The 19,905-nt window shown below is 36.1% G+C and overlaps 1 protein-coding gene across 1 annotated transcript; it reads right to left on the minus strand.

The window, feature by feature from the left end:
• Positions 1–50: 50 nt before the first annotated feature.
• On the minus strand, positions 51–13,781 carry ehd4 (EH-domain containing 4). The gene is made up of 6 exons (XM_046856110.1): positions 13,415–13,781; positions 11,220–11,396; positions 8,893–8,990; positions 3,339–3,751; positions 1,311–1,475; positions 51–742 (listed from the first exon to the last, which is right to left on the minus strand). Exons 1-6 carry the CDS (start codon positions 13,642–13,644, stop codon positions 185–187), a joined length of 1,641 nt encoding a protein of 546 aa, XP_046712066.1. The 5' UTR covers positions 13,645–13,781; the 3' UTR covers positions 51–184.
• Between the last annotated feature and the right edge of the window lie 6,124 nt (positions 13,782–19,905).

Here is a 19,905-nt window from a genome sequence, read left to right on the forward strand (position 1 = left end):
CTTTTTCATAATTCTGTCCTGAGGCAAATCATTAGAAAGCAAAATGAAAGTAACAAGCAACAGAAACATAATTTATTGTAATTCATATCAAAACAAGTTGAATCATCCCATAGAGGCTGTGATATGATTTGTTGGCTAATGTTTATAAATGAATAGCTGTTTTTTATGTGGTCACATCAAGCTCTTAGTCGTCCTGGTTGTTGTACAAGATGTCTGCAGTGGGGTTCTTCCTGTGGTTAGGAGGCACCAGGTGAGGTGGCAACTCCGAGGGCAGCTCATAGCCTTCCAGTTTGATCTTTATGAGGTGCTGGGCAAGAGCAAACTCTTCATCGTCCAGCATGCCATCCCTGTCACAGTCAGCCAGCTTCCAGATCTTTCCGAGCACAGTGTTGGGTAGGCGTGAGTTCATCATCTCCTTTTTGGCATTGACACCGGTCACCTTACCATTAATGGGCATCAGTGTGTAGAAGATCTCATCGTACCTTGGCTTGTCACGACTCACAATCCAGTCCTCAGTGTCTGCTCCAGCACTGATGCCCTCACCATAGCCATGACCAAACGGTCCATCCACGGAGCCTTCAAAAGCCCCACCCGTCACCATCTGAGATGGCTGTTTGCCTTCCTCCTCCCGGATCATGTTCATCAGCTGTGCAATCTTGTTGCTCAGCATCTTGTCCACTGATTCAATCAGCTTCATTTTCAGGGAGGGAAACTTGCTGAAGTCATAGTGCATGAGTTGCTCCTGTATCATTGACAAAGTTGACAAATGAATATCTTCACAAAAATAACACTTATTGACATAAAATATTCAATGTTTTTTTCTAATTCACTGCATGTTTGTAACGTTCTGTTCTAACTATTCCTTTGTTACTAAAGCATAATGAAAGCATGTTTAAGAGTCATAAAATGTACAAATGTATTTCTATTTTAAATCATATCTGTGATAGATTAATGTAAATCTATTTTGAGTCCAGTGCTGCTTGGAATCAGTCCAATCTTAAGGGACTCAAATATACCTGTGTCTATTCTACACTATTCTTTTTACTGATCAACATCCGGAATAAATGCTAGCCTGCTAATCTGGTACATATGTATTGTTTCCTTTCATTCTTGTTCTCCACTATGCTTGTGCATTGATTTTTGTCTGGTTAATTGCCTTATTTCTGCTCTCTAATTGAATGAAGTTTTTGGCAATAGCCTCCATCTTCCTCAGCTATGGCATAATAGTAGGAGGTTTCTGATAATTGTAGTTTAGCAAAAAACTGATTCAGTAATAATTGAATAATATAATGATTTATTACAAGCTTTACCTGCATCTTATTGACACTTGGGAAATCTCCAGCTGAGATGTGGTGCTCTCTCTGCAGCATTTGATAGATCTCAGGTAAGTGTGCAATCAACTCCTCCTTCTTCTTCTCTTTCCCAAACAAGGAAGGCATCTCCTTTTTCAGATAGCTGATGATATAGGCATGCACCTAGACACAGAATCATTGTTCAGAGTACACTTACTTTTGTCAAAAGAATCATAAACATACAATTGCATTGTCCTGTATTTTAAAGGATGAATAAAAATCTGCTGTGTTATTCTTTGTTATATTTCCCAGCACTATTTTATAGAATGGCAGACAGTTAATGTGGGTGTGTATTGTTAAAATTTGAGAAATTTACAGTGATCTTCATCATTACAATTCACATCATTATATTCTTAATAGGCTATTTGGCTAATAGTGGATCCTTATTTAGATCTCTGTCCAAGTTTAGTTCAAACCTTTTGTTCTTTTTTCTTCTTAAAACGTGCTGAACTTAAAAGCATATTTTTCAAACATAAAAAAATTATCATTAAACATATTCTTCATGCCTCAGTCGCTCTACTCAAGAAAGAATCTCGGAGGTGTAAACTTCACATAAATAATTTTTAGCAGTTCAAGCCAGAACAATAGACCACCCGTGTATAAAATGCACAGCTCTTTTTTTTCTCTCACCATTTTATACCCTCTTTTGCACTCTTTTGTCATTATACTTGTTTGTGCCACCCCTCCCACTCTAACAAAGTTAACTGGCAGCAATTCAGTGTATCATTAATATAGGAATTTTTATGCTTTTTAAAAAATACAATCATGGAATACATATTTGTATTACAATTTTAGGCAAACCTGCCAAAGCCTCAAGAAAGAGACACTTTAGAGTGTGGAAAATGCTGAAGTTGTTCCATTCATTAAAAAAAGTCAGGGGAAGTCGACTTTATAAAAATACATAATGACCATGTGTTTCTTTCCAGCAGGTTAAGTAATTCTTTTAAAAACAACTTAAATGTATATTCAATTGGCATTGTACACAGCATTTTCTATTTAAAATAATTACAATAATAATAATAATAATAATAATAATAATAATAATAATAATAATAATACAAAAATATGAAAATGACTAAAAAAGCTACAGCAAACTACAAATTAAATTAAAACAAATGAAAACAAAACACACAATTATCAGCTGCTCTAGCTTAAAACTGCTGATTGCCTAGGAAATGGTTGATAGTGACTGTGTTTACACACCCTGTTTCCTGAAGGAGAAGGACTAAAATAAGTCCACACTTGTTCTTTCAATATATGGCCAGCGGCCAGAAACTAGAGTGGCAGGAGTGGCACAAACAAGAACAGTGGCAGTGCAAAAGAGGGTGGAAGGTGATGAGGAAAAAAAATAAGAGCTACACATTTTATACACAGGTGTATGTCATACACATCCCTCAATCCAGGAAAAGGGTTACAATAGACCAATAGAATTGTGTGGCAAACATGTCTTTGCATTTTAGGAAGGAATGCAAGCAGAACCAGGATTCCTGTTTGTCGGGCAGTTTGGGGGAAGCATTGAGGAAGAGATAAGAGGCACTCTCAGCAACAGATCCATAAATGGATTGTTTGAATGGGTACAGGCTTAAGTGCTGTTCTATACTCTTTCAAACATCATGCTGAGAGCTCACGTGGCGCCACGGGTGTGTCTACCTAATACAACTGGCCAAAAACAACAGTGTCAGAACTGAGGTCAAATACAAGACAAAATATCCATGACATGGAGCAGCGAAGGTCAATATAATCTGTAATCATTCCAAACATTTCCGTTCATATCATTTATAAATAACGTGAAGTTTTCCTTCCTCAACCAGACACTCATTCTTGGTAGCACAGATTTATACACATACCATACTATGTGTCAAAAGATGATCTGCTCAGAAAAGTTGTACAGCCTGCCAATGATCTCTATATGTGTTTTAGAAATTGTATAATATGATATGGACCATAGCTACAGCAGTAATCTTATTGCTGATAAACATAGCTGACCTTGGCAAGTCTGGCTCTTTTAATGAGGTCATTGAGCTTGCGCAGGGCAGCATTGCGTGGCAATGCTTGGATGTCCCGGAAGAGGTCCTGTGCTTCAGCCTCAAAGAGTCGACGGTTGTCTGTGTTTTGCAGGGGTTTGGCCCAAAAGGAGCCCAGGTAAACTCTTACCACCTCTGGGCTGTTGATAACTTTGCCCAGAGACCACATCAGGGCCCCATAGACACGCATTAGCTGTTGTGTGTCCACCTGGTCTGCCTTATTCAGAACCACACGGATCTTGTCGTCCTGTCCACGAAAGGCTTTGATAGCCTCAGAGAACTCATCAGAGATATCCAGTTTGTGGGCGTCAAAGAGGAGGATGATGCGATCTACACGCTCACCAAACCATCGCAAAACTTCAGAGAAATCGTAGCCTAAAGTGGAGACATGAAATACATTGAAAGAAACACATTTACTTGTGTATTTAGTTTTTTCTGGCAGCATAATTACATATATATATATATATATATATATATATATATATATATATATATATATATATATATATATATATATATATATATATATAGTGTATAAGGATTCAAAATGAAGGCAACATTAATGCTTTATCTTGAGCCTAAATATGTATGCTGCTATATGTTTCACAACCTTTACCAATCATGAAAATATATTATAAAGATTTTCTTAGGTGAGAAGGACTGCATACAAAGAATGTTTGGTTTACGGTGTAAAAGGTGCCGACAGCAAGATAAAGCTAGCTAATCTTGGTAAATCAGGCCCTTTAAATGCGGTTTTAGCCCTGGTGTTCAAAATAGTAATCATTTTGGCAACATACTATACATTTTTTATTTATATTTATGGCTTTTGCCAGAGCTCCCTCTGAAGCTCTGAAGTCTCCATCAATAAATATTCTAATGCGGTTCTTAAATTAAAAAAAACACAACGTGTCATAGCCTGGTCTAACTGACATAAAAAAGGGAAATATACTATTTCCTCAGTAAAAGATCATTTGAAATTTGATGGCTACAACACAACTAAGAAAAGTTGGGACAAAAGTCTGGAAAGTACAAGTGTTACTAGAAAATCAACATTGCATTTAAACAGGTTTAATGGCAACAGGTCAATGACATGACTGATATAAAAAGAGTATTTTAGAAAGGCAAAGTCTCTCAAAAGTAAAGATGGGCAGAGGTTCACCAATCTGCAAAAAAACTGTCTACAAAAGGTGGAACAATTTCAGAATAATGCATCAAATTACAGAGACATTTTATATGTCATCATTTACAGTACATAACATCATTTAAGGATCAAGAGAATCTGGAGAAATCTCTGTGTGTGGGGACAAGTGATTAAAAATTAATTGATTAAAAAATCGACATTGGAGGATCGTGATTCTGTATGATTCTGTAATAAAAGTCACTGCATGGGTATACATGCAGTAAACACTGTCCAGAAATGCTGCTGCTTTTCCAGAAAATTCTGTGGTCCAAAAAATGGAAAACTGTTCTGTGTACAGACAAATGTAAATTTTTTATTTTTCTTTCACAACCATGGATGCTGTGTCCTCTGGATTGAACAAGAGAAAGCTTGTTATCAGCACTCAGTTCAAAAGCCTACATCTCTGATGGTATGGTGCATTAGTGGCAATGAAATGGGCAGCTTGCACATCTGGAAAGGCACCATCAATGCTTAGAGGTATATACAGGTTTTTGAGTAACATACCATAATCTCTGGACTATAAAGCGCACCCTTGTATATAAATTTTACAAATATTTTTATTTTTAACATAAATAAGCCGCACCTGTGTATAAGTCTACACTAAAACTAGTGAACTTTACACAGGCTTTACCGAAAGAGAGTGTCTGTTACACGGTGTAACGGGTGAAATATGTTGTGGCTCCTTTAGGAGCAGAGCGGCATTTTGCGAATAGCACGTCACTGCATTGTTACGGTATTACTGCGTGTGTGTGCGTGTGAGACTGAGGATTATGTCCTTCTTATTTTCTGATGCTAATTTCTAAGTTTCTTTGACTAACCCATAACGCTGTTGCCAAGAAAAATAAAAAAGCACAAGTTTTGGAAACCTGTCTGTGCTTATATGATTTAATTTGCAACTGGAGTTAGCGAGCTCTCCCTTCACCCAGACTCAACGCACTACAACGGCTTGTATCTAAACAGTAGCCGACCAAGTAAGTCATTGTTCACTGTCTTCCTCCTTCCTTTCACAACTACAGTATTTCTCTTGGGAGTTTATCTTTTGTCACCTTCGTGCGTTTAAAAATCAACACCGGTGGACGTTTTTTCGTTTCCGTTCAGAAATTTAATTGATCTAATGTTATATGGTTCAGTTTTTTGGCTGGAAAAATCCATAAATTAGCCGATTCGTTGTTTAAGCCGCGGGGTTCAAAACGTGGGAAAAAAGTAGCAGCTTATAGTCCGAAAAATACAGTATGCTTCCATCCAGACAATGAAAGCAAGACAGCACTAAACTGCATACTGCATCTATTACAAAAGCATGATTTGTAGTAAACAAGTCCAGGTGCTGAACTGGCCTGCTGGCATTTTTACCAGTTAAAAACATTTTCCTAATCATGAAACAAAACATACTGGAAAAACATTAAAACAAAATCAACTAAAAAACAGAAGTGTTGAGTAGCTAAAGTCCTGTAGCTGACACAAATGCGACAACATTCCTCTTCGAAAATTCCAGCAACTGGTGTCCTTAGTTCCCAGATGTATACAAATTTTTCTTAAAAGAAGAGAGGATGCTACACAGTGGTAAACATGGCCCAGGGACCAACTTTTTTTTATATGTGTTGTGGTCATCAAATTAAAAAAAATCTTATTTCTTATATGTCAAATACTGCTAGCAAAGTTACCTGGCAGCAATTCAGTGCATCTGTCTAAACAATCTAATTATGATGATATTAGGCTGTTAAAAAAAAGCATGGATTACATATTTGCATCGAAATTTTAGGGAACATTGCCAAGGCTCTGAGAAGAAAGAGCTTTAGAGTGTGGGAAATGCTGAAACTTCTCCCTTCATTAAAGAATCAGGGGAAGCTGGCTCTTAATATTTATAATAACACATCATGACCATGTAATTAATGAAAACCTTTCAGCAGATTAAGTCATTGTTTTAATAACAACTTGAAATTTGTATTAATTTATCATTTTATTTATACTGTACATACATAATTGTCCTTATAATAATAATGAGATAAAGAAGAAGAAAAATATTAATAATAAGAAGAATTATTATTATGATAATGATTATTATTATTATACAAAAAATATGAAAATTCCTAACAAAAGTTATAGCAAACTGAAACATGTGCATCATTAGAATTAGGAAGTTAGTATTGATGGCTTGCTGTTTCAGTTGATTTAATCAAAACAGGAAGAGGTGTGGAACACCCATGGAGTGTTATCCCTTGAGTCCAGAGCATTGCTGCTTCACCATGGCCTAGTGTAATCTGCTGCATACAGCCTGAGTGTAAACTACCGCGTGTTCTAACTAGTTCTTACCCTCTACTGTGCTTCTTGCTACCCTGAAGTTTCAAGATAAGGCAAGTGTTTCTGAGAAGGCCTCATCACTTATATATCAGACCATGGGGCTGAATAGAAAAAAGCTTTGTCAAATTGCATGTGGATATGAAAACAAGGCAAATATATATCTTGTTGAAGTTCTGAGAAGTGCTTATAAACTCCAAAAAAAAATTAAAAGTTCATGAAGGCATCACTTATATAGAACATCCTTGTGTTTTATTAGCATGTCGTGAGCTCCATAACCAAAAGTAGGTTTAAATACTGCGATGGATATATTGAATAAGACTAGATGAAATAACTGAAGAAGTGGTATATGAAACTGAAACCATTAGAATAGGGGAACAAAGATTATCCCTCTTTCAAATATGGAAGATGTTCTGCTTTTATCAATGTAATGCTATGAAAAAAATAAAAATAATGTATGCATTAAGATGAAGAAAACTGTTAAACGTTTCTGCTAATAGATGACTGAACACTATCCTGGCTGTAGATATTGGTATAGAAATAAGTGTAGAATGTTTCAGATCCATACAGACAAAAATTCAATTGAAATTATAATAGTTGATTAAATTAAAATGTGATCAAATGTAATTGTGTAAATGTGAGGCGCAACATATGTAGCGATGAACATTTAGAATTAGGCTACACTGACTAAGCAGACACTGTTCATATGAGTAAACACAGATGGTGTTTTACTTTTGACAGTTGTATAGTTGCATCTTTCAGCATTTGCAGGATTTTAGGTCCATTATTTCATATCCCGTACATACAATATGCAGTTATCAGATTCCTTTCCTATTGATGAAGCCAAGAGCCAATATTAAACACTTGTCCTCTACAGTAAACAACATGAAAATCTTCTCACATTCACCCTCTGCTGTGACATTATTTGAACTTAGGCCAAAGAAATCAAAACTTGGGCTGTACAGAGTCTATTATAGACTACACAGGATCTCATCTACCATACAATTATGCATTTCAGTGATAGAGTCTGTGCAATAATACAGTATCCAGACCACTGGGTCAGAAATAGAGTTTCTATTTCTATTCTATTCTGGGGGGCCGAAAGTGCCACAGCATGTTTTTATGTTCTCTCTCTTTGTCACGTGGTACATGTTACTATTAATTAAACCCCAATAAGTTGCAGTCAGTCAGATACTGTTGTTTTCCTGGTACCGTTGTATGCCTTTGGATAATCAAATGACTGCACTTGTTACTGACAAAAACAAACCTGCACAACCAGATTCCTCTGCCGTTCTTCTTAAGATACATATATTTATGTATTTTTAAAAAAGGGAACTCATTCTACACTATTCCATCTGTGATACTATTTTAAAATGAACTTAAGTTATTTCATATTACAATTGAAATGACCCTCTTAATTAACAGTTACACTTATAAATACTTTCTTACCTTTAAACAGATGTGTGCTTTGTGATCTGTTTAGAGAGCTGAATCAGATGGGTCAAATGAGGAAGAGAAAGTGCTGAGAGTAAAGTGACTCTAATTTAAGCTGCTTATTTTGTGCTTCCAGCCCACAGGATGGAAGGCAGAGAGGAAAATGATGCCTCATTACAAAGATGTGGGCTTGCATTTGGTGACTGAAATTAAAACTAATGAACAAAGCACTGTGACCCAGTACCGAGGAACGGCAAGAAATAATGTGGACTAGCCCTCAATAAAGTTATGGTGCAGTCGGTCAACAAAAATGCATTAGTGGAAAATCTGTAGTGCAGTGCAGACTAATGCACAGAGACAGTTCCTTGGAAATATAACAGCAGGTGGCTTGATCACATGATATTCATTGAACTCCTCCATTTAAACTTTTACAAGGATGAAGGATAGACTATGTTTGGAGGTTTTTATGGCAGTATATTTGTAATCATATGACCTATTTTTATTATTTTATGTATACTTCCAATGATGTCTCCCAACCCAAAATGTTTGGCCATGTGATGTTTGGATGGATAAAAATAACCAAGAAATATGTATTGTAGTTACTAACCTCTGCTAATACGCTGTTTTTCTCCAGACAATATACCCGGTGTGTCAATGATGCTAATGCTCTGCAAAACTTGGTTGGGGAGCTGAGAGCAAATGAACCTGTTGATACAGAGAGAGAAAAGTGTACTGAGTGTTACCAAAGCAAACACAGGTGTTTCCACCACAACTGTTTGTTGACTATATATCATCTGTCTGAGGATCTGGGTAGTTAAACAACTGATGCAAACAATCCACCAACATTTTCTTGTTTTCCATAATTACCTAACCAAATGCAAAGGCTAAATGTTAAACCACGTTTTGTGTATGGTTTTTAAATGTTTTTTTTTTTTTTAAGTTTTGTTTTTATTTTAAATAAAAGTTAAAATTCCAAGTATTGATGTACAAATATGATCATCTCTATTTCTAATCATTACTCTGAAAAGTAATCTTAAAATAAGTAGTTTGCTACAAAAAAGTTCAAAACACATTACTCAAATGAAGTTTAACATGATTTAACATGATAAAAGAGGAAGCTGATAAATTTGTTAGCTGCTCTGTCAGCAAAAAGTAACTGAGAGACAGAAAGTTCTGTTAAAGACCTTTTTTGTTTCATTTGAAATGAAACTTTACCCATAACCATTTGATCAACTGTCCTGTTTAAAAAAAAGGTCCTCACAATTTCACTTAAAAACATGCCAAAATATGACGCACACAGTGGCCCACAGGAAACCAAATGCATTGTTTGAAGTTCCTCTGGAAAAGGCGAGAGGTTCTCTGCCAAGTCTGTCTTTGACCTCTGTGACAGGGATTGTCAAAGAAGCATTTACCAATTTCCCCTCTACATAAATATCCAGCCAGCGAGGAAAAATAGCCCTCCCCTTTCTGTCCACCATCCTAAAGTTAAACATTAAAAAGGTGGCAGCAAAGAACATCCACTGGAGCTCAAAAAGAGAGTGACTATTTCAAAAGCTAACTTGTTTATGGAAACTGAAGCCAACTATAATAGGTCACATGGGTCAGGAAGGGAGGAAGCACTGGAGCACACCAATCAGTGAATTCAATGAGTAACCACTAATACATTCTACTACCTGAAATAGGAGCACTGCAGTTCTATACCTTTTTCTATCAATATACAGAAATTATCAAAAGTGAAAAAACTATAACAATGACAGTTATGCTGAATGAGAGCAGAATGGGGTGTGTCCTTTATTAGAACTGCAAACTGGAATTAAATAATTGGCTGTGTAAAATGTGCATTGCTGTTTTATGTTTTGAAATACACAGTAGTGTAAATAGCATGTTTTGGCAACAGCTTCAGTAGATGTTGAACCTATTATGCCAGCTACCAGCTGTGACTGTATATGCACACCTTTCTGCTGAATAGAAGCAGACAGGGTCATGAGAATTCACACAAAAATTCCACTGATTTTTGTTCTCTTACCATTCTGAAAAATCTAAATCTTGAGAAAACTTGTATTTGCTTTCTACACATAGGCTACCATGAACAGAGGAAGTATTTTTCTTCATAATTCTTTAAGTACACTAGTTTGAAATGGGGAACTGTGGGTTCAGCCTACTTCCTTACTATTCTTTCATGCCTTAATTTTTCACAAGTGAACTAAATGTAAATACTCATACATTGTAAAAGAAAAGCCTATGGCTGAATCCTAACGTAAAAGAATCTCTAATACAACATAAAATAAACATGGTGTGCATTTATAGAAAAATAATCAAAGAATGATGGTATAGTGTGATTTATTTTTTTCAATAAATGCATGCACTGAACTGATCAGTTTAAGTTACATCAATGTTATTCAAATAAAAACAATCCCCCTACAAAAAGCAATGTCAATAATTACACATTTCTTTATTATATTATTACATATTATTATTATTATTATTATTATTATTATTATTATTATTATTTTTTTTATTATTATTATTATAAAAATGTTATTATAGTAACAGTATAGTATTATAGTAAAAATGCTATACAAGAATTACATCATTTGTGCATGTGCTTGAAGACAGTGCTTTAAAAGATGCTTGAGAGTTAATCAAACAAAATTGCGCACTGCAAACAATTGACTGTGAATAATAATAATACAATAATAATAATAATAGTAATAATAATACGAAAAAGGTTGTATTACATTTTATCTATACAGCAATTCACAATTCAAGTGAAAGTGAGTAAGTCAACCTTTTGCTTGTTTTAATTCTGTGTTCATCATGAATAATTTGCCATTTCAAATGAATGCATCTTTACACTCCATATTCATTAAACTTTCAAAAAATTGTTCTGGCTCCATTCCAGCAGCTAGTGATAAGGAAAACCATCATCCTTACCTGTTCAGAAAGGCGTTTCCAAACGCATTCAGTTTCCGGAAAGGTTTCTTGGAGTCCACCACCAGTGCATTTCCAGGTACAACTCCCTCACTCTCCCCATACATTACAGCAATGAATCCATCTGTTGTCGGCTCAGGCCCAATCCGCATACCGGGAAAATCCTGCTCCAGCAAATACCTGCAGCCAAAGAAGTCAAAAGTGAAAGACAACACTCACTTTAAAAGTAGATTTATTTCACACTGGGTCTCTTTGAGAAATTATGTTTCTCCTACAAACTTTATGTAAAATAGTCTTGTGAATAATCTGAAATATATCTGTATAATATGAATCTGTGAAACTGCTCAAAACAAGACTTTGTACAAGAAGCAAATAAACAAGGGTCTGGTGATCAACGATATGATTTATTTTTTTAATTTACTGTGATTTTCTACTGAACGGTATGTAACGCCATATATTCATTGCAAATCACAGGAATGTATATATGTCATTAGGAATTACTGAAGCAGTTTAGGAAAATATGATCAGCTGCTTTCCAGCATTGGCAGAAGAAAACCATTAACTTTTCTTTGCTTTACAGTGATGGAGTCACATTTGTATGTGATACTTTTCAAATGTTAAACAAATATAACAAAAAGCTAGAGGAATTCAGGGTCAAATAATAAGGAATAAGTTAGAACAGCAGTTAAAACAATGTTTTTTTTGCTACAGGACCATAACAAATTATAGCAAGATATAGCATAGAAAATCAAGATCAACCATTAGACAATTTTCTTTGTTAAATGACTCATTTTTAAAATGCGTTTTATTAGAATTAGATTATATCCCTGTTCAATCTATCCCAATCTCATACAGGTCATTCACAGTCAGAACAATGCAGTTTCCTTATAGGATTAAAGGAAGATAATTATGTTATATATATACATATATATATATATATATATATATATATATATATATATATATATATATATATATATTGTGCAATATGGCTAAAGGTTTGTGAGCATGTGACCATTACAACCAAATAAATGTTTTCCCTGACTGATCTCTTAAATTTGAAGGCAAACAATTTTACAGGATGTCTTTATAAGATGCAGCATTATAAGGATAAAGTGGTAATGATGAAAGGAGGAGAGATGAATGAACAGCACAGAGCTGTAACTGTACATGTGTGCAAATATGGGAAATCAGTAAAAGTAAGAGGAAAAAAAAGGGAGTTGTCTTCTTGAGTTGTCCAATTTTTGGACATAGAGGCCTGGACACAGTCCTTGCCATCTGCCCCACTGAACACCTTTAGGCATTAACTGGAATATAGACTGCACCCCAGACTACCTCACCCATAGGGAGTAAATATTGAATGTAAGCACAATGTTTAGACATGTATTGCATCATCAAGTTAATAATGTATTAGTAATCTCCTCTTGATTAAAAAAAAATTTGAAGAAGAGGAAGCAATTTCTGTGCTTCAGTAAGCTCCTGTTTCTTTAAAATATGAGAAAGAAGGGAATCCGAAACTTAAATCTTGCCTCAGAGTGTTCACATGTTCAATGTTCTAATTGTGTCAATGTTCTTGGGGGGGTCTAGATGCCCACACACACACACACACACACACACACCACCCACGCCCCCAGCCACCCTCACTGCCCTAACTCCAAAAGTACACTACTTGTTGGCTTTTGTTTAATTTTCAGGAGTCGCATTATGTGTGTGACATATAGTGAGAGACACGTTCTGACAATTTGGCAACCTTATGTGGAATTCTGTAGCCATCTGTATTGAGTATCATTTATGATATAAATAAACAAATAGAAACCACTATGTAAGACCTCCGTCCTGATGACTTCTCAAGAAACACAATTGTTAGACTGTTCTTCTTGACAAAATCTTGACAAATGAAACTCCTACCATTCTATCCACATTTTCATTTCAAATTTTGCTAATAGACTCAAAATAGACAATGGTGGTGGTTATTTTTAGACTTTCATGCTGATCTCCACACGATGAGATTCCTGGGTGCGATGTAAAAGCGCCTGTGGGACTGTGAGGCTACTGTGAGGTGGCTTTTCATCACTGCCTAAAGGAGACGCCTCTAATAACCACTGTACACTATACGAGTGCACTTACAGGCTTTCTTCTATTTATTTATAAAGGCTGCTTTTTTTAACTGGCTACAACATTCAGAAAACATTAATTACCTTATGAAAGTAGTCTTTCCTGTGGAGTACTGTCCCACTAAAAGCACCATTGGCTTGCTCTGAAAATCCGCTTCTTCCAGCGCAGGTGAATGGAAGTCATGGAAAAGGTAGGTTTCTTCTAAAGGCAGTAATTTTTTGGCATAAAGACTCTGAAGTCCCTCAGTCACCGTTTGAAACATGTCGCCCTCTTTGTTTCTTCCACCTTGCTCCTTGTTCACCCAGCTGAACATAATGCTCAATTGTGTGTGTGTGTGTTTTTCTTTCCCTCCCAACCGGGATTGTGTAAGATCACTTCGCTTTTCCGCAGCAGGGGGGAACAGTCCGGCTCCTCTCTCAGCCGCTTACACTGCTGCCAGCTCTGACTGCGTGTCCGCACGCGCGCGTCCAGCTGTGCATCCGTCACCTGAACGCCGCAAGCCCCGCCCCCTGGCACGTTTAAACCTGAACACCCCTCTAACGGAAATCATGGTGGGGGGCGTGTCTCATGCGCGAGACCCACGTCTATTAATCTGCTGTGCCACGTCCAACATACTTCACAGTAACACTTACAACAGGCCAAAGGTTTCCACCAGTGGTGTCAAACCCAATCCTAGAATTTCTTGAACAACAAGACCAAAATGATACGGAATAAAGAGCGAAAATAAAACAGTGCATTCAGTAAAAGCATTATGTTCTACTCTTGTGTACATTTCCTGGCTTTGAGTTTAACATATGTGATTACACCTAGGCTATAAACATTCAGACTCAGTATTCAAAGCTCCACACATTTAATTTGACCATATATTTCCTTAAGCCACTACTGCATTTTGTTGTTTCAATATTTCCAGATAATTCTTGTTCCTGGTATTTACCTTTTTTCCCAGCAAAACACTAACACCAACTTTATTGACAGATAACAGATTACTGTTCTCCTCATACATAGTACAAATTATGAAATACAAACAGTCCAGTTTTTCGTTTCATCTAACCAAAGAATCTTCCTCTGAAAGGCTAGTGATCACTCTTTTTCTACTCAGACTCTTTTATGCCAATCTGAGTAGGGGTTCCTTAGTAGGTTGTCAGGCCATGGCTATGTAGGAAACATATCCACTTTCACATGGTGCATTTACATGGTGGTATCTATTGCCTCAAACACCAGCTCCTTTTGTTGTTGTTTTGTGATTCAGTTAAACCTTGGTCCAAACATTTGGTTTGTGCCATCTTCCTCAATGATAGACAGATACAACATTTGCAGGTTTGCATGTTACAGGGCAATAAAACGATACAGCATCTCCCCGAAATGCAAACTGTAGCATTATAAAGATGAATAAAATCCAGTTAAATATGTGTCATTTGATCAATATTTTTCAGAGATGGATTAAAAGCATATGAGCAAGAACAATAACTGTATCTATAATAAAGTGGTAATTCCAAGAAACAACAGCAGCTTTAGGAAAAGTCATTAGAGGCATATAGAATTTTGAAAAATAATATGAAATATGATTATTATGATCAGTAGTAGTGGTAATAGTAATGTAGTATTAGAAAGCAGAAGTAGTATGGTAGTAGTGGTGGTAATAGTAGGAGCAACAGATTATTAGTTATAATAGTAGTAGTAGTAGTAGAAGTAGTAGTAAAAGTAGTAGCAGATTAATAACAGTAATTGTAGTGGTGGTGGTAGTAGAAATAGTAGAGGTAATAGTGGTAGTAGTAGCAGAATAATAGTTATAAAAATGGTGGTGGTGGAAGTAGTAGTAGGGGTGTTAATAGAAGAAGTAGTAGTAGTAGTAGTAGTAGTAGATGCATATTAATAGTAGTACTAGTAATGGTAGTAATAGTAGTAGGAGCCTTAGTAGAAGATTTAATAGTAGTACTTATAATAGTAGTAGAAGTAGCAGCAGTCTAATAGTGGTAGTAGTAGTAGGAGGAGGAGTGGTAGTCTTGGTGATAGTAGTTGTACCTGTAGTAGCACAGTAATAATACTAGAAATAGCAATAGTAGTGGTAGTAGAAGTAGTAGAAGCAGTAGCAGCTGATTAATAGTAGTAATAACAGTAGTACAAGTACTACTAGTAGTAGTGGTAGTAGTAGCAGTGGCCGCAGAGTAATTGTAGAACTTGTGGTAGTAAAAGTGGTGATTATAATACTAGTAGCTGTAGCAGGAAATTAATAGTAGTAATAAAGGTAGTACTAGTAACAGTAGCAGAAGAGTAATAGTGGTACTAGTAATAGAAGCAGCAGTTGCAGACAAATAATAGTAGTAGTGGTAGAAAAAGTAGCAGCAGACAAATAGTAGTAATAATTGTAGTACTGTAAGTATTAACAGTAGCAGCAGCAGTAATAATCATATTGCATGTACTAGTAGTAGCAGCAGAGTAACCGTAGTTCTAATGATAGTAGTAGTAGCAGTAGCAGCAGTGCTTTAAGAATGTTGATAGAGAAGTACAGAGAAGGTCAGAAGGAGTTGCATTGTGCGTTTGTGGATTTTGAGAAAGCGTACGACAGAGTGCCGAGAGAGGAGTTGTAGTATTGTATAAGAAAGTCAGGTGTGTCAGAGAAATATGTGAGGGTGGTGCAGAATATGTATGGGGACAGTGTGACAGCAGTGAAGTGTGCAGTAGGAACGACAGACTGGTTTAAGGTGGAGGTTGGATTGCATCAAGGATCAGCTCTGAGCCCTTTCCTGTTTGTAGTGGTCTCTGTGGACTATGATGTTTGTGGATGATATTGTGATTTGTGGTGAGAGTAGGGAGCAGGTGAAGAAGAGCCTGGAGAGGTGGAGGTATGCACTGGAGAGAAGGAGAATGAAAGACAGTAGGAGAGAGTGTGTACATGTGTACATTGCAGGGAGAAGAGCTGGTGAAGGAGGAGCTCAGGTACCTGGGGTCAATAGTGCAAAGCAATGGAGTGTGTTAGAGAAGTGAAGAAAAGAGTGCAGGCAGGGTGGAGTGGGTGGAGAAGAGTGACAGGTGTGATTTGTGATAGAAGGGTATCTGCGAGAGTGAAAGGGAAAGTGTATAGGACTGTGGTGAGATCTGCAATGTTTAGAGACAGTGGCATTGAGTAAAAAACAGGAGGTGGAGCTGGAGGTAGCAGAGCTGAAGATGTTGAGCTTTTCATTGGGAGTGATGAGGATGGACAGGATTTGAAACAAGTTTATTAGAGGGACAGCGCATGTAGGATGTTTTGGGGACAAAGTGAGAGAAGCCCAATTGAGATAGTTTGGATGTGTAGAGGAGGGACATGGGGTACATCGGTAGGAGAATGAAAGGAAGGAGGAAAAGAGGAAGACCAAGGAGGAGGGTTATGGATGTGGTGAGGGATGTCATCCAGGTAGTTGGTTTGAAAGAGGCAGATGTTAGCGGACAGAATAGTTTGGAGACGGATGATCTGCTGTGGCGACCCCTAATGGGAGCAGCCAAAAGAAGAAGAAGAAGTAGCGGTAGCGGTAGCAGCAGATTAATAGTACCAATAATAGAAGTACAAGGTCTAGTAGTTGTAGTAGTAGCAGCAGAGTAATAGTAGTAATAATAATAGCAGTAGAAGAAGATTAATAGTAGTTGCATTTGCCAGTCACTTACAATTGTCATTTATATATTGAGCATTTGAGGGATGAGAGCCTTGTTCAGGGGCCCAGTAATGGTAGCTTGGTGATCTATCACCTAGTAATAATAGTTAGAGTAGTAATCACAATAGTACAAGTAGTAGTAGTAGTGGTAGTAGAACTAGTGGAGGTAATAATAGTAGTAGTAGCAGCCACAGCAGTAGTAGTTTTAACAGTAGAAGTAGCTCTTCCTGAATTTTATTTTGGCGTCCTTGTGGCAATCAGGCCCCATGTTTTGTTTTGTTTTAATAGTTTATGGTTCACATCACTGAACTCTACAAGTGAAACAAATAAACCAGCAATTGAATAAAGGCTACTTGAATGATTGGAAAAAGTTGTAAGTTGTAGTTCATGACCAGAATTAGATCAGACGGGGAGAAGTAAAAAAGTCCAAAACATTAATTTCCTGTTTAATATTTGTGTATTTTGGTATACAATGGCTGAATGTCGTGCTAGTGCACTACATATATGGTATTAGATCTACGTTCGCTTTCTTTTTAGATAAAAATGTGAAGATGTGGTGAGAAGGGCAGGGCGTCTGCTTCAATGTAACAGAAGATTGTGCGCCACTGCCACCGTGTGTTAAATAAAGGAAAGAGCTGGAAAATTAACGATGCCCATTTATTGAACCATTTATAGAACTTTAATTTTAATTTTGAAAATTTATTTAGAAATGTTTTACTCATATCATAACTGTATTTGATAATAACATTTGGCTTTCAGAATAAAATGTCCCTTAGTTATTAATAGAGGTCGAGGCACCGGTAGTTGATGGAACTATCGGCAAAAATCCATACAGATAGAACGGCTTCCGGTCCGCTGTCATTACGAGAGCGGCCTCTAGAGGCGAATCACTGACGCCACGTGCTGTTTGTTTTTACACGTGAGGCGCTATTTTGTATTTATTATTTGCAATGTATTAGTCATATAATGATAATTATAATTCATATATTCAGTTAATTTCCTTTAGCACATTTTCATGATTCAATACTGGGGTTTTTTCTGTTTTTTTTTTTTAGTTCAGTACATTTTTAACATGGAGTGTTATGTTTTGTATTTTTTTATTTATCTAGTATCAATTTTGGAAATGGTTGATTTATCGGTTACTGGCAAGGACAATCCAACCCAGCTATCGGTCGACCTCTAGTTAACATAGGCTTACATTTGTTAGATTCACCCACCATCCATATGCATAAGCAAATACATGTTTTAATTTCAATAGCAATGAATATATATATATATATATATATATATATATATATATATATATATATATATATATATATATATATAAAATATATATTTTTTCTGAAACTATAATGCTAATAATGCTAATTTGTCTCTACAGTGCATAAGAAAATAATAAACTAACCTAGCATTAGGCATAATAAAAATTGAAAATCATAATAAAAATCTCCACAATACTGGTAGTCACTCTGGCCCCCAATTAAAGAAAGGATACGTACATGCATATGGCCCTCACAGAAAAAGCGTGGAGACCCCTCTACTACAGTACGGTCTAACACTTCCATGTCTACATCCATTTTATAGTTCTATATTAGGGCTTTTGGTAGCTGTTTTCCTGGAAACCACTAACTCTTAATTTGACCGCTTGAAAATCTGGTTTAAGTTTTAATGCTTTTAACAGGATTTCGAGTAGTATTGACTGTCCTGCAGAAATATTTTTCATGAATGGTGCCAACACTTTAAGGCTAAATAGATTTGTTGTATCTCCAAACTAAAAGACCCTTTGATCATTAGTGGCCCAACATTTAATGCTCTGGGTTACTGATCAGAAGGTCAGAGTTTCAATTAAACCCCAGCACCACCAAGCTGCCATTGCTGGGCAATTTGGTATTTGGGCAAGACCCTTGACGCTTTCTGCTTTACGGATGTTGTATAAAAGCTTACCTTTTGCTCTGACACAAGCCTCCTGAGATGTTGGGATATTCACAAAATTTCTTGCAAAACATGAAGGAAGTGGTAACTCAGTGGTTAAACTGTTGGCCTTCTGATTGGAAGGTTGTGATTTCAATCCCAGCACCACCAAGCTGCCACTGCTGGCCACCTGAACAAGGCCCTTAATATTCAACTGCTCAGTTGCATAATATAATTGATAAAAATAAGATAATTGCAAATTGCTCTGGATATATATGCTGTAAATGTATGTGTATTTATTTTCTATAAAGTTTATATATGAACATTCAAGTAAAAAAGAAAGTACATTCTCTTTTAAATATATGGACAAAAATACAATGAAGAAAAATTATGTAAAAGAAAACAAGCTTTTGACCAGTTTTTTTTTTTTAAGCTTCAATTTCCAGATCACTAATCAAAACTGGATCCATGCAAAAAAAAGCTCCAGGGAGGCTAAGTTTCACCTGTTCCTAAGAGAAAGAACCAGGTTAAAACTTCATGATATTTTGGAAAACACTGCCAACCAAGAATGCTGTTATAAAGTGTGCAGAAGAGAAAATTAACAAATATGCCAATATCTACCAGCACAAGATGAAATCTCTTTCAGCCTGAACAGCTTTATTCATCATAAAGGACAAACTTTTACTTATAAAGAACATTCATATTCATTCTTTATTACCACATTATCTGTGTCGATTGTTAAAAGTGCTATACAAATAAAAATGAAAAGAATCTTTTATATTATGTCTTGTTACTTTTAGAATTAATACAATTTAAATAACTGTTTAAACCGTAAGTGGATGAAGGTTCAGAAATATGTTTTGCAACGCAATTTCAAAGTTTAGTTTAAAACTCTGCATTAAAATATTCATGTAATATGTTACATCTAAAAGTGGAAAGACACAAAAAGGAGTAAAACAACCATATATAATATATATATCATGTGGACAGCTAAAATTTGAATTTAAAAAATTGAGTAGAAAATAAGACAT

Source organism: Silurus meridionalis, chromosome 8 (genome assembly GCF_014805685.1).
Source record: "Silurus meridionalis isolate SWU-2019-XX chromosome 8, ASM1480568v1, whole genome shotgun sequence".
In the NCBI taxonomy this organism is placed as follows: Eukaryota; Metazoa; Chordata; class Actinopteri; order Siluriformes; family Siluridae; genus Silurus; species Silurus meridionalis.

What these genes read in the sequence shown, in the direction of transcription:
- ehd4 (XM_046856110.1), bottom strand. Translation starts at nt 13,644, where the DNA reads ATGTTCAGCTGGGTGAACAAGGAGCAAGGTGGAAGAAACAAAGAGGGC. An exon ending in GGAAAGACTACTTTCATAAG is followed by an intron (nt 11,397 to 13,414) that starts GTAATTAATGTT and finishes CTTTGGCTGCAG; the next exon opens with GTATTTGCTGGAGCAGGATT. An exon ending in AAAGAGCCAGACTTGCCAAG is followed by an intron (nt 1,476 to 3,338) that starts GTCAGCTATGTT and finishes TTCTGTGTCTAG; the next exon opens with GTGCATGCCTATATCATCAG.